The sequence below is a fragment of the Mastacembelus armatus genome, chromosome 4, assembly GCF_900324485.2.
Source record: "Mastacembelus armatus chromosome 4, fMasArm1.2, whole genome shotgun sequence".
Lineage (NCBI taxonomy): Eukaryota > Metazoa > Chordata > Actinopteri > Synbranchiformes > Mastacembelidae > Mastacembelus > Mastacembelus armatus.
This window is the reverse complement of record NC_046636.1, coordinates 17,014,013-17,027,020: the sequence shown is the minus strand read 5'-3', so window position 1 is coordinate 17,027,020 and position 13,008 is coordinate 17,014,013. Positions and strand designations below refer to the sequence as shown.

Genomic DNA, 13,008 nt, shown 5'->3' with positions numbered 1-13,008 from the left:
TGGTGTGCGTTGGCAGCGCAGGACCCAAGTGCAAGACACTTCTCTTTATTTTTTTTCTTGAACGAATGATGAGGGATCCACAGGACGGGTGGATGGGCAGGCAGGAGGGAAGTAGTCGACAGTCCAGGGGTCTGCCCCGTTAATGCCATCATAGGCAGGGTGGATAACCCGTCAGGCTGCCGAAAGTCTGGGGTTGCTCCAGAGGTTGTCTCCGCAGAGGATCAGGAGGCCAGGGTCTCTCCGGAGGATGGCCCATCAGGCAATCCAGAATTCGAGGCAGTTCTGGGGGACGGCCCTTCAGGCGATCTGGAATCTGGGGCAGTTCCGGAGGATGGCCTTTCAGGCGATCAGACTGTGTTGGTTCCGGAGGATAGCCCTTCAGGCAATCCAGAATCCGGGACCGTTCTGGTCCAGGAGAGGCGGCGGTGTTGGCAGGTCCAGCCGACCAACTGGGGCGAAGACGAGTCACTGGAGAAGCGGTAGGGGTGGCAGCAGCGCTGGACCTTGGCTGGATGGTGGCGCTGTACTCTGGCTGGCTGGATTAGGGTTAGGGTTAGGGTGGCGAGCCAGCTTTGGGGCATGAAGCTCCAGCGGTGAAGGCTGGCAAGCCGGCGTCGACCCCTGGGGAGCCGGCGGCGGAGCCTGAGAAGCCTGTGTTGCAGGGTGAAGCTCTGGCAGTGAAGGCTGGCAAGCCAGCGTCTGCCTAGCCTCGGGGAAGGGAAAATGCAGGTTCCTGCACATCACCAGCCAGGCGTGTAAGGAGGAGAAGAGGCTAATGCTGGGTTCGAATCTGTGCGCAAAGTGTGGAGAGTGCTGAGGCCCGTGCAGCATTACGTTGTGAAACTACAGTGCCCCCGGGTACCCATCGGAGAGCTGAAGGGCGAGTTGGAAAACGGTCCATCAAAGAGCCACATATAGACAAACAACCACACACACACACACACACACACACACACACTCACACACACTCCTATGGGCAATTTAGAATCACCAATCAACCTGACATACATGTTTTTGGACTGTGGGAGAAAACCAGAGTACCCAGAGAAAAGCCATGCAAACATGGGGAGACCATGCAAACTCCACACAGAAACAAACCCAGGACATTCTTGCTGTGAGGCAACAGTGCTAACCACGATTCCACCAAGCTGCCCCATTTCTTCTGTCATATTCAAAGGTAGGAACAGGCTGTATATGTTGTTTAGGTTGGAAGAATTGTTGGGATCTTCTCATTTGACTGATGAGAAAAACTCTCATACTTGACTTACATCCAAAAGATGTGCATGCAAGAACTGGATTGCTGTGTATTTTTACACATTTATAGTCAAATGCAGTTAGTTTATCACTCTGTGAGTATCTTTGTAGTAATATGGTTGTGACAGCAATATCATTTCTGTACTGCACTTCCCAGAAATCACTTCTCAATTAATTATTTTTCCCAACACCACAACCACAATTCCACAATTCCACACCACAGTCAATTTACTAATACTGGAGTCACTTCTTATTAATGATCTTTTATGGAGTTGATCATTTGACTTGTTATTTTCCTCACAGTGATCAAAGGTTATGTGTTACTCTTTAGCCAGCATCACTGCTAATAATAGAAGATAGATTTGGTGGGGAAGAGGTGTGCTGTAGCTGCCGCTGTGCAGAGTAGTTTTTTATTGTTGTCCATGGGAGATGTAGCGTCCTTGTTTTTTATGAGTGTAGATGACTATTTTATTGAATATGTGACACCAGCCACGGTCATTCTCCTCTCATTACAACTCTGTCCTTCACTGGAAAATAGGGACACCACACACACACAGAAACATGCGATTTTGAAAATACTCAAAATCACCCACTTACAATAAAACACACTAATGCAGATATTTTCATCCACATACAGCACACACAGAGATACTGCTTGTAGGCAAGTATGGTTTACACACTGACATGCCTCCCATTAATAATGGCAACAATATTTATGAAAATGTGATCACCTGAAATCTTGATGATATTATTGATTAGAAGACACAAATCATAATCAGAAACAAAAAAAAGATTTTTATTTTTTAAGAATAACTCAGCAGAAACTATAAAACACTGCACTGAACTTAAGACAAGCAAGTTGGTGCTAGTGGTGTGTGTAAAGTCAAAATATACAGCGCAAAAAACAGGTCAAAAGACACTGATAAAACACCCCATTGTAATGTTGCCATGCTATTCAATGTCCCATTTGGGCTTCTTATCAGAGCATAGTTATGACTTAGTAGGTCCCTACTTATCTACTGGAAGGTTCGGTAGGTCATTATCATTCCATACATCTTTGTTATTTCGGTCATGAAGATGGATTGTTCTTGGTGTATTTAACTTTTAAGCACAAAAGGCACTGCTATTGTTACACATTAAAATGACTTGGTTATGCTTAGGCATTACAACAACATGGTGACTCTCATTGCCTCTGGTGTAGTAATGCATAGCTAAAACATGCATTTAAACTAAACAAAAAGAAACATCTTATTGATTTGGGTATGAGAACACTCTTTTTTGGACTTATGAACAACTGTACTGCATTAAATACCCAAAAAAATTAATATGGTGACTCTCAAAATTGTTGGCATTAACAGAACCAAATGAGTTAGTCAAAGCAAGTCTTCTGTGTACATGTATCAAATACGAATATAGCTGTATATGTAACATTGGACCTGCAGTCACCGTCACACACTCATTAGTGAGCATACAAGACTCATCAATCATTCTTCCCCACTTATATGTAAAGGGCAACCATTTCTCTCAGCTTCTGACACACAGACGCACTGTGAAGCACACATGATGAAATTTGTCACAAACTGTGGGCGAGGAGGAAAAATGGGTCAGCAGCCTGTTGCTGGAAGGGTGCCATGTGACAGCAGCTGCAGTATAATGGGTTTTTAAAGTCGAACTGTGTAAATTTAAATGGAATATGGTGACCCCCTCTTTTAAGATTTACTCCCCTTGTTTTGGTGACCTCCACTTTCCTCTTATGGCTCATTAGCCTTTCATTTTTAACTAACCTGTCCTTATATTCAGATGTGGAATAATATCTCTTGAATAAACAACTGAAAAAAATTCATTTGATGGTCCTGTAGTAAATTCAAGGTCCAAATTTATCAAACTATTAATTTGGGATATTGTGCAACTGTCCTAAACAAAGGTCCCTTTTACTAAATGCCATGCACTATACTCAGTAAAAAAGTTAGCAAGTGGACCTTAGTTAACGTTCTCTCTTATGAGGTAAAAAATTACCTTTAAGCATTTAAAGCAAAAATATTTTACTGTACTGTTCAGTGTCAGAACAGTACACGCAAAAAAAAGTTTTAAAAAAAGTTCTTAAATTTAGCATAGCTTCATTGATTTAAGAATAGCCTCTTGGTTCATTTTTCCGACACTGGAATGCTTTGCATGGAAAATTTAATAAATTTTTTATTTTCATTATAAAAATAAAATAAAATAAAACATTTCCAAGCTTTTAACCATATGGTAGTTTGATGAAGTTAAATACATTTACAATACATTAATTAATAATTGTTATTACACAACTCTTCATGGGGCTTGTATTCAGGTGTGTATAATTACATTTAATTGAAGTAAAGATAAAAGTAAGGTGAGGATAAATTTCCTTGTAATTGCTATGTAAGTAGATGTTTACATTTTGATTAACAGGATTGGAATTTATAGGTTCCCTGTCATCTTCTAATTGATAGGGAAACAGCTTCGAGCTGAAAGTGGCATGCATCCAAGGAGAAATGGGCCTAATCAATTGATGCATTGCTAACATTATTTCTTATGGAGGAAAATTGATTCAGACATCATTGCACCAAAATGGTGCAGACAAAGGAGGCACTGTATGACAAAATTATATCTCTGTGCCTTAAAAAATAAATAAATAAATAAAAAAAAAAAATATATATATATATATATATATATATATTTTTTTTTTTTATTAAAGGCACTGAGCTATATCTGGTTGCAAGTATATTAAAATACTTGAGATTTGATCATTTTGGTAACTTGAAGATCAAAAGATCTCATTGCTCAGTCTGGGTGAATATTTTTCAGGTATCAGGTAAGTCTCAAGCACATCATTAAATCATATGTGCGATTCCCTTATCAGCAGAGCAGAGTAGCACCACTTTGCAGAGCTTTGATTTTATCTTACCTTGTATAGTAAGGGTGCTTGACCAAGCTTGAGAACAGCAATCTGGTTGGTGAGGTCTAGGCTGTCTTTAGCTCTCTTCAAGTCATCCATGCTGCCATACTGGACATCTACCACCTCTCCCTGATGATGAGAAAGTGTACAGAGGATCAGGGATCAGCAGCTACTAATATTCGACTAAATGACTTTAATCAAATGTTTTCCCATGAGACTTTGTGTAATACACAACCTGGATGTTTTTATGTTTCAGTCAGCTCTGTACTCACTAGCATATCAATACTGTATGTACAGTATCACCTTACTCTGCACTATTTGTATGAAACCTTCATACTTTCTAAACTACTGACCAAAATGCACCAAAACAGGGTTGAATGCTGATCTTGTAAAAATCAGCATTTGCTATGCAATGCTCACTGTGGCCCCAGAGGAGCTTTTTAAAGTAAAGTAAATAAGCCCGGTGATGCCGCAGGGGTTATCTCTGCCTGAGCTCAAAGTTGCAGTTTATAACAAGTCTCATTCAGTAGTTGAAGGTGTGAAGTTTGAAAGACTACACAACAGGGGTGCATTATAGGGAATGTAGTACCTCTTTTTGGAAATTAAGCAGACTGGGCAAAAAAGATTTTTTTTAATGTATGTAAAAATGAAACGTCATACTGACACGGGCTTTGAACATTTTCAAATTATACTTTGCCCTTCTTTTCCCTGAAACTATAAATAATTAATATTCTGAAGTTTGACTAAGGTTATTTTTCTATGCAATTATAAAGGTTTAAAGACTTGCCAGTGTGAATGTAATAGTACTGGATGAAGGCCTTATAATCAATGTCACAGCACTACCATAGAATCTGAAATGAAATCACATGAAATGGTAGTACACTGAAATGGAGAAATGACAGTACTGAGTGTGTGCTTGTGCATGATTGTATGAGTGTGAATTTGTGTGTATGTATGGGCATCTGTGACTGAGCGACTCCCAAATTAAAGTCACCTTGAAGTTGCTGGGAAAGGAAAGTCAAAGCACTGTTTTTTGGGGGTCTCTCTCCCTCTCTCTGTCCCCCCTCTCACTCTGTCTGTCTCCCACTCCTGGCTCCCTCACTGCATTACCTGGGCCTGATTCATTTTTCATGTGGCCCGGGGGCGAATGTAACACGATGCTGTATTGGTGAGAAAGTAAGGGAAAGTGTGTGAGAGTGCCTGAATGTGAGAAAGAAAGAGAGAGACAGAGAGCGGCTCTTTTTGCATCAGGAGAGCCCAGGAGAGGAGCGTGAGAGAGATTTATCGCTTCTGTTTGCATTTGCATCATAAAAGTCCTCCATTTAAACTGCAGGCCATAGAACAGTACAACACAGAGCAATTTGAAATACAGAAGAATCGCTATATGCACTGAGATCCATTTTTCTCTCTCTGTCCTTGTGCTGTCTTTTTCCCTTTTATTTCAACTCAGAGAGGTAATGAAATTAACAATGTAAGTGGCCCTTGTATGGCTAAAGCTCTGAATGTCTGCCGTTGAGATGATGTATTTTTCCTTGTAACCCAAACAGAAATTTAGATTTTATTTTTGAAAGATGATAAGGAGAGTAAAAAGTTTGATTAAGCCTATCAGTCTCATTCTTTTGAAGGTGTTACTCCATCAAATTGCAGTGCACTGTAAATATTCAGTGTATCTGCTCCAACTCATTCTATTTCATAGGCTTACTCCTGTGATGCTTTTGGGTCCTCCATATAGGGATAGTAGTAAAAGTGTTTTTAAACCACTTATCGCCACAAAATTACCCTTGTCTTAGCCAATATTTAGGAGAGCTCTAGAGGTATTCTCAGCTGTTAGAAGCTGCCAGAAGCTGGCCTGGCATTAAGCCAGAGACAATCCTTGAAAGCAGAAAGGTTTTGGGAATGCTTGATGACAATGAGCTCACTAAAGATATAGCTTTGACAGGACCCTTGTTGCAGACTGCGTTCTATCTGCATATACTAATGTCTTTGATTACTATCACATTGCTTCATGAATATAATGCACATTACTCAAAGGTCATCAGTGAGACTGCACTTAAAGTATTTCCCTGGCTTGATGTGATCTGCTTAATGTTAATGAAAGATATCTCAACTTAATTTTAAAATCCAATATACAGTATGGTTTTTATATGTTTTTACTATTCTTATTTATATAGTTGTAGTATACTTATTACTAATTATAGCAGGTCTATAATGTATGACACAGTATTGTTCATAATATGATGTATTTCACTAGGGGTCATTATAATTTAAAGTGGATATAATGTAGAATATTGTATAAATAAAACAGTGTGGTTGTATAGGGCTGATATATAGGCTAGCCTTTGTGACGAGTTATCTGAATTAATAGCCTATAGACAGAAAACCTAGGACTAAATATTTCTGCATTTCAAATTCAATTTCAAATTGCAACTGTCAAGAAAACTACTACTACTACATCTAATACTACCAGTGTGGTAAAGAACAGACATCCTAGATTCTTCTAAGAGCAATCTTTCACCTTGCTAAAAGTAGGAAGCTTCATAAATATTTCTCAAGCCTTACTCTAAGACATTTTCAGGCCTAGGCTGACTTTCAGCATGATGCAAATGAGTGATTCTGAGTGATTTGTTAAATACAGGCAGTGAATTACAAGAAAATGTGAATCTACTAGTAAGTAAAGGATAGAAAAAAAGAACAAAATCTGATCTGGGAAAAAGAAAAGAGGAGTATGAGTTCCTCTTTCCCAGACTCTATTTCTAAATACTAAGTATGTGAAAAGAGGGAAAAATGGCAAAGAAAAGAAAAGCCGGCATACAGGGAGACAGAGGAGGTCATGGATTGTTTCTGCAGGCTATTGATTGAAAGCTGCTCAAATCCACCCGGTAATTAGCTCTTATCACATCAAGTAAATGAAGTGCTTTCACAGTCACACTGGCATTATGTCAGACAACGTGGCCCAGTGTCAAAGTCTTCATGAGCTGCCAGTTACTGCACATGGCAAGAGGTTCAGCTAAATTGCTCACATAAACACATACATACTACCTACAGTACCTTGATAAAACACTGCAAACTATTTGCAGACAGGTGGGGAACTTCAATATTAGCCCATCAAAATTACAGAGCAACACATTTAATTTAAACTTAATATATAATACTTAAATAAATACATTCATAAATAAATTAGTAATGCATATAGTTTGAAAAATACAAGCAATATGTACATTACTGCTTTATTTTAAGCAATTTATATTTTTAATATTCAGATCTATTCTTATTAATATAAAGAAAACTTAATATATAATACTTAAATAAATACATTCATAAATAAATTAGTAATGCATATAGTTTGAAAAATACAAGCAATATGTACATTACTGCTTTATTTTAAGCAATTTATATTTTTAATATTCAGATCTATTCTTATTAATATAAAGAAAATTTTGAAAAATATTTTTCGTACTTTAGGAAAATAATTTTGTAGCATCACAAACTGACATCAGATGTGGTAATACTGTGATATTGTTTTAAACTACACTGAGCAATTCTTATTCAAATTGCACGTTTGTGACACCTATGCTAACATGATGTGTCCGTCTGATGACACAATCACTGAATTCATTCTTGTGCAGATAGTAACTGCAAAATCACACTTCACAGTCCTTGTGGAACAGATGATTGCATACATTCTGGGGCATGTGCAGACATTTGCATATTAATGAGAAAAAATGCAGTTTTTCTTGAAAGTGCAGGTACTTGGTCATGCTCCAAGAGCCGGAGATCATATAAATAGCAACACTGGTTTATCTGAAGACAAGTATTATGACATAGTATTAGTATTAGTATTAGCATTAGTATTAGTTTCTAAATAATCTCAATTGCACTGTGGTTGATGAGGAGTTGGGCAGCTCAAGTGTCTTGTTAATTTTAACTATTTTAACTCATTTTTAAGAATGAACATAAGTTGAGTGAATGCAGTAAGATTCATATTGGGTTGTTTTGGAAAACTTCTACTCATATATTACCTGTAAATGAGAATTGTTTTGTAGCAAAAGATGCAGTATTTACAGAAAGATGTATTTTGGATTGTTATCATTCCTCTTTCAAATATAAGTAGGATAAGTGAAGATAAGTGAAGAGCCATGAAAAAGCTAAATAATTTAGATGGGATTCCAAACTATCCATTAATCCATCCATCCATCTTCTTCAGCTTATCCGGGGCTGGGTCGCGGGGGTAGCCTAAGCAGGGATATCCAGGCTTCCTTCCTCCAGCTCTTCCGTGAAGACACCGAGGCGTTCCCAGGCCAGCCGAGAGACATAGTGTGTCCTGGGTCTTCCCCGGGGGCCTCCTCCCGGTGGGACATGCCCGGAACACCTCCCCAGGGAGGAACAGATGCCTGAACAGATGCCTGAGCTACCTCAGCTGGCTCCTGTCGATGTGGCGGAGCAGCGGCTCTACTCCGAGCTCCTCCCGGAGTCCGAGCTTCTCACCCTATCTAAGGGAGCGCCCGGCCACCCTGCGAAGGAAGCTCATTTCAGCTGGTTATATCCGAGATCTTGTCCTTTCGGTCATGACCCAAAGCTCATGACCATAGGTGAGAGTAGGAACGTGAAGTGAAGTGCACACTGGCACACTGGCATTATGTCAGACAACGTGGCCCAGTGTCAAAGTCTTCATGAGCTGCCAGTTACTGCACATGGCAAGAGGTTCAACTAAATTGCTCATATAAACACATACATACTACCTACAGTACCAGTAAATCGAGAGCTTCGCCTTTCGGCTCAGCTACTTCTTCACCACGACGGACCAGTATACTGACCGCATTACTGCTGCCGATGCCCCGATCCGTCTGTCAGTCTCACATTCCGTCCTTCCCTCACTCGTGAACAAGGTCTCAAGATACTTAAACTCCTCCACCTGAGGTAGGACCTCTCCCCTGAGCAACCTGGCAAGCCACCTTTTTCTGATTGAGAACCATGGCCTCGGACTTGGAGGTGCTGATTCTCATCCCAGCTGCTTCACACTCGATTACAACCCCAACACACACTGAAAGTCTTGGCTCGAACCTCCCTGAACCACCACCTTTACGTGGAGAAGTCTGAGTGCCCGAATGAGCCTAGGAGCTATGTTGTCTGGGGCTATAGGCCCCTGACAGGGTCTCCCAAGGCAAACAGGTCCTAGGTGACAGACTAGACATATAAAGAGAACGGCAAGGACCGTGACAATCCCACCTCAGAGAGCTTCAAACATATCCTAAGGGAGGCTGGGGACATTGACTCTGAATGGACTATGTTTTCCACTCTATTGTCGACACAGCAGCTAGGAGCTGTGGCCGTAAGGTCTCGGGTGCCTGTCGTGGTGGCAGTCCCCGAACCCGGTGGTGCACACCGGAGGTAAGGGATGCTGTCAAGCTGAAGAAGGAATCCTACCAAGCCTAGGTGGCTTGTGGGACTCCTGAGGCAGCTGGCCTTTGTCACCGCCTGGGCTGCAGCACACTTGGCCCGGCGGTGACAAAGGCAAAAACTAACGTATGGGAGGAGTTCGGTGAGGCCATGGAGAAGGACTACCGGTCAGCCCCAAAGAGATTCTGGCAAACCATCCAGCGCCTACTGAGGGGGAAGCAGTGCTCTGCTAACACTGTTTACAGTGGAGGTGGGGGGCTCCTGACCTCGACTGGGAATATTGTCAGACGGTGGAAGGAATACTTCGAGGATCTCCTTAAACCCACCAACACGTCTTCTATTAAGGAAGCTGGGGCTGGGGATTCGGAGGCTGATCCATCCATCACCCAAGCCGAGGTCACTGAGGCAGTTTGGCAGCTCCTTGGTGGCAAAGCACCGGGGGTGGATGAGATCCACCCTGAGTACCTCAAGTCTCTAGATGTTGATGGTCTGTCATGGCTGACATGCCTGTACAACATTGCGTGGCAATCGGGGACAGTACCCCTAGATTGGCAGATCAGGGTGGTGGTCCCTCTTTTTAAGAGGGGGGACTGGAGGGTGTGTTCCAACTACAGAGGGATCACACTGCTTAGCTTAGGAAGGTCTATGCCAGGGTGCTGGAGAGGAGGATCCAGCCAGTGGTCAAACCTCGCATCCAGGAGGAACAATGCGGATTCCAAACTAATCACATTATTATATAGTTGATTTTTAACTAATCATTCATTAACACATTATTTTTGACTGTAGACTGCTCCAACACAGAAATTACTGTTTACACAAGGGGCAAATCCTGCAAATGTTTATTCTTTGATTATGAATGAAGGAGGGCACAAATGCATTAAATGTCCATGTGCACTTTTTAACATGTTTGTATATACCTGTAAACTGCCAGACGTATTCAGGCTGCTCTCCAGGTCAAAGAGAATTTTTTTATAATTGGCAATGTGGGCTCTCTGTGTTTAAAATTGTATGCATTCTCTGAGCATGTGGAGGCAGGTGTTTAACTGGATGTATAGGGAGGGAGAGAATGTGGGGTAACTAAGGGAGGGGATACAGTAAATGATATTGATCGTGTAACTTGGATAAAGTAAATCCTGACATGGTGGTGTATACGCCATAGATAAAGTCATGGTTAGCCTGCCCTGCTTAGTTACGCCATCCTTTTTGTGCACAAGGTCGAAAAATGCTTACCCAAATTAAACTAGCTGTTGTAGTAGTGACAGAATGGATTTAATGTTACACCTGTGGACCAATACAGGTCCAAGTTTTGCCACAAATGAGCTAAAATTCAACTTTCTGCAGTTTTTTGTAAGACTATGTCCAGGCAGACCTTATTGTACCAATTGGACAGTCCAAAATTGGCACAATGTAACGAGATAACGTTATTGATGTTTAGAACTGTAAAACACCATATTTTTTAATACAAATAAACATAACTAGATAAACTACTCATAAAAGATGCAAAACAGCCAATAGAAGCAGTTGGTTCCTCCTGTCTGGACCTTGCTCTTCTGTGTTGTTCCTGTGCTATTTGGGTAGCAATCACTGCTTTATATAAATATTATAAAAAAAACAGCCAATCATGCTGCCATAAATAAAAGCACAGAGATTCAGGTGTGCACCGATCTAATTCAGCCTCTAATTCTTCCTCAGAACAGCTTTATTCTGCCACAAGCCGACGCTAGCGCTGTTAGCCTGTACAGTAAACTGTTAGCTGTATAGTAGCTTCATATTGCACTGAATCATCGTCACAAACGTCAATCAAGTGTCCCATATTGTAACGCAACGTTCTGAGTGACGTCACGCTGTAAAATATGAAATATGACTCCCCTTTCCCCAGTAGCTGCGCCCGCTGCATGTCTAGCTTTGTCAGGGAAACAGTACTCTAGGAGTGTGGGCCATTTAAATCCCCTCTCCCTTTTGCCCACCATACAGGGTGACACATCATTCGAAAGCGGTTTTCATTGGCTACAACATCATTGACAATCAATTCAATTGGCTGATTTTACTGTCATTAGAAATTGTCCTCCCCCTGGCTGGATTTTTCTCTGAATCTTAACTCACATTGGTTTTTTTCACTGGCTTACACTGTAAAACGTAACGAACATGTTTGATTGAGGGCTCATGTGATTCACAGAAGCCTGATGAATGTTTCTTTGTAGTGAAAAAATGGCGAAATCCACCATAAAATAAAGGTAAGAAGTGGCGTTTTTCAGCGTTTGTATTCTTGTTAAACATTAAGAAACGGTAGTTGCTGTGATAATTCAATCCTAAATTGCTTTATACCATTTCAATTGTGATAATTCCTGCTTTTATTTCATATATATGTCGGACTTTATTCAAATTTGTCCGACGATCTTTGGTAATACATCTGGAAATACAGCCAAATACAGGTTTCGGTCCACGCCTGGGACTGGGGTTAGGAATAGGCTAACATGTGCCTTCCAAAGAAATACACTGGCACTGTATACTCTTCAACTGTTGTCACATTGGTACTATGCTGTCAGCATGGCCTTTCTCAGTATTTTCTTAAACCATTTTTTGCCTCCACTTTCCAATCAAATCCCCAAAGTCTAGTCCATGAGATGAGCCATGTGCTGACATTCCAAGCCTTCGGTGTCGACAGGACAAGAAACCTTTGTGCTGGTCTCCAGAGAGTTTTCCTCACTCCTCTTTGGTCCAGACATTCAGCCCTCAGGAAACAGTGCTTCAGAACAGCTGGAGATGCAGTGTGGGTGACCCCATTTGTCCGTCTGCCTATGACAGCAGAAGAACTTTCTAATAAAGGGCAGTAGTTCATACATTACTTCTTTCTTTAATAAAGTTCCCAACCTCTCATATACACTCTAAATCTTGGGCTGTCTCTGAGATGTCTCAGAGATGCCAGTTATTACCCAGAGACTCCTAATTTAGGTTGAGGACTGTCATTCTCCTACCATTGGTAAGGTGAATAAGGCTAATAACCAAATCTGTCCAACTTGTTCATGTGGCTCTTTAACGCTTTCTTCTCCTCGTCCTTCATTGGTTAGGAGTTGCCAACAACACAGGATGAGCCACTTTTCATGTGTTGCTTCCAGTTAGAAAGTTTTTCTTGGTTGTTTTTTTCCCCCAGTCTTAAATTTCCATCTGCTGCATCTCATCTGTTTTTTTTTTTTTTTGTTTGTTTTTTTGACTGTTCTGGTTTTTGACCATTCTAAAATCATGTAGACAAAGTATGAAATTCCATTTGTTGAAAAGGTAATAATGGAAAATATACAGTAGAATTGTGCACTCTCAAAATCACTCAAATAACTAATAAAAAGAATATTTGGGGCATATGTATTTAAAGCTGTTTAAATATTCTGGCTTATTACTATATATGTAAAAAATAAATGTGTACTTACAATTGCACTGTACCA

General features: G+C 40.7%; 1 protein-coding gene across 1 annotated transcript in view; it reads right to left on the bottom strand.

The window, feature by feature from the left end:
* The window catches only part of naaladl2 (N-acetylated alpha-linked acidic dipeptidase like 2), a 425,480-nt gene that overhangs the window by 234,441 nt on the left and 178,031 nt on the right, over positions 1–13,008 (bottom strand). Inside the window, exon 6 of the mRNA XM_026305607.1 lies at positions 4,184–4,303. Within this exon, the coding sequence (XP_026161392.1) occupies positions 4,184–4,303 (120 nt within the window). The remainder of the gene's footprint in view (positions 1–4,183; positions 4,304–13,008) is intronic.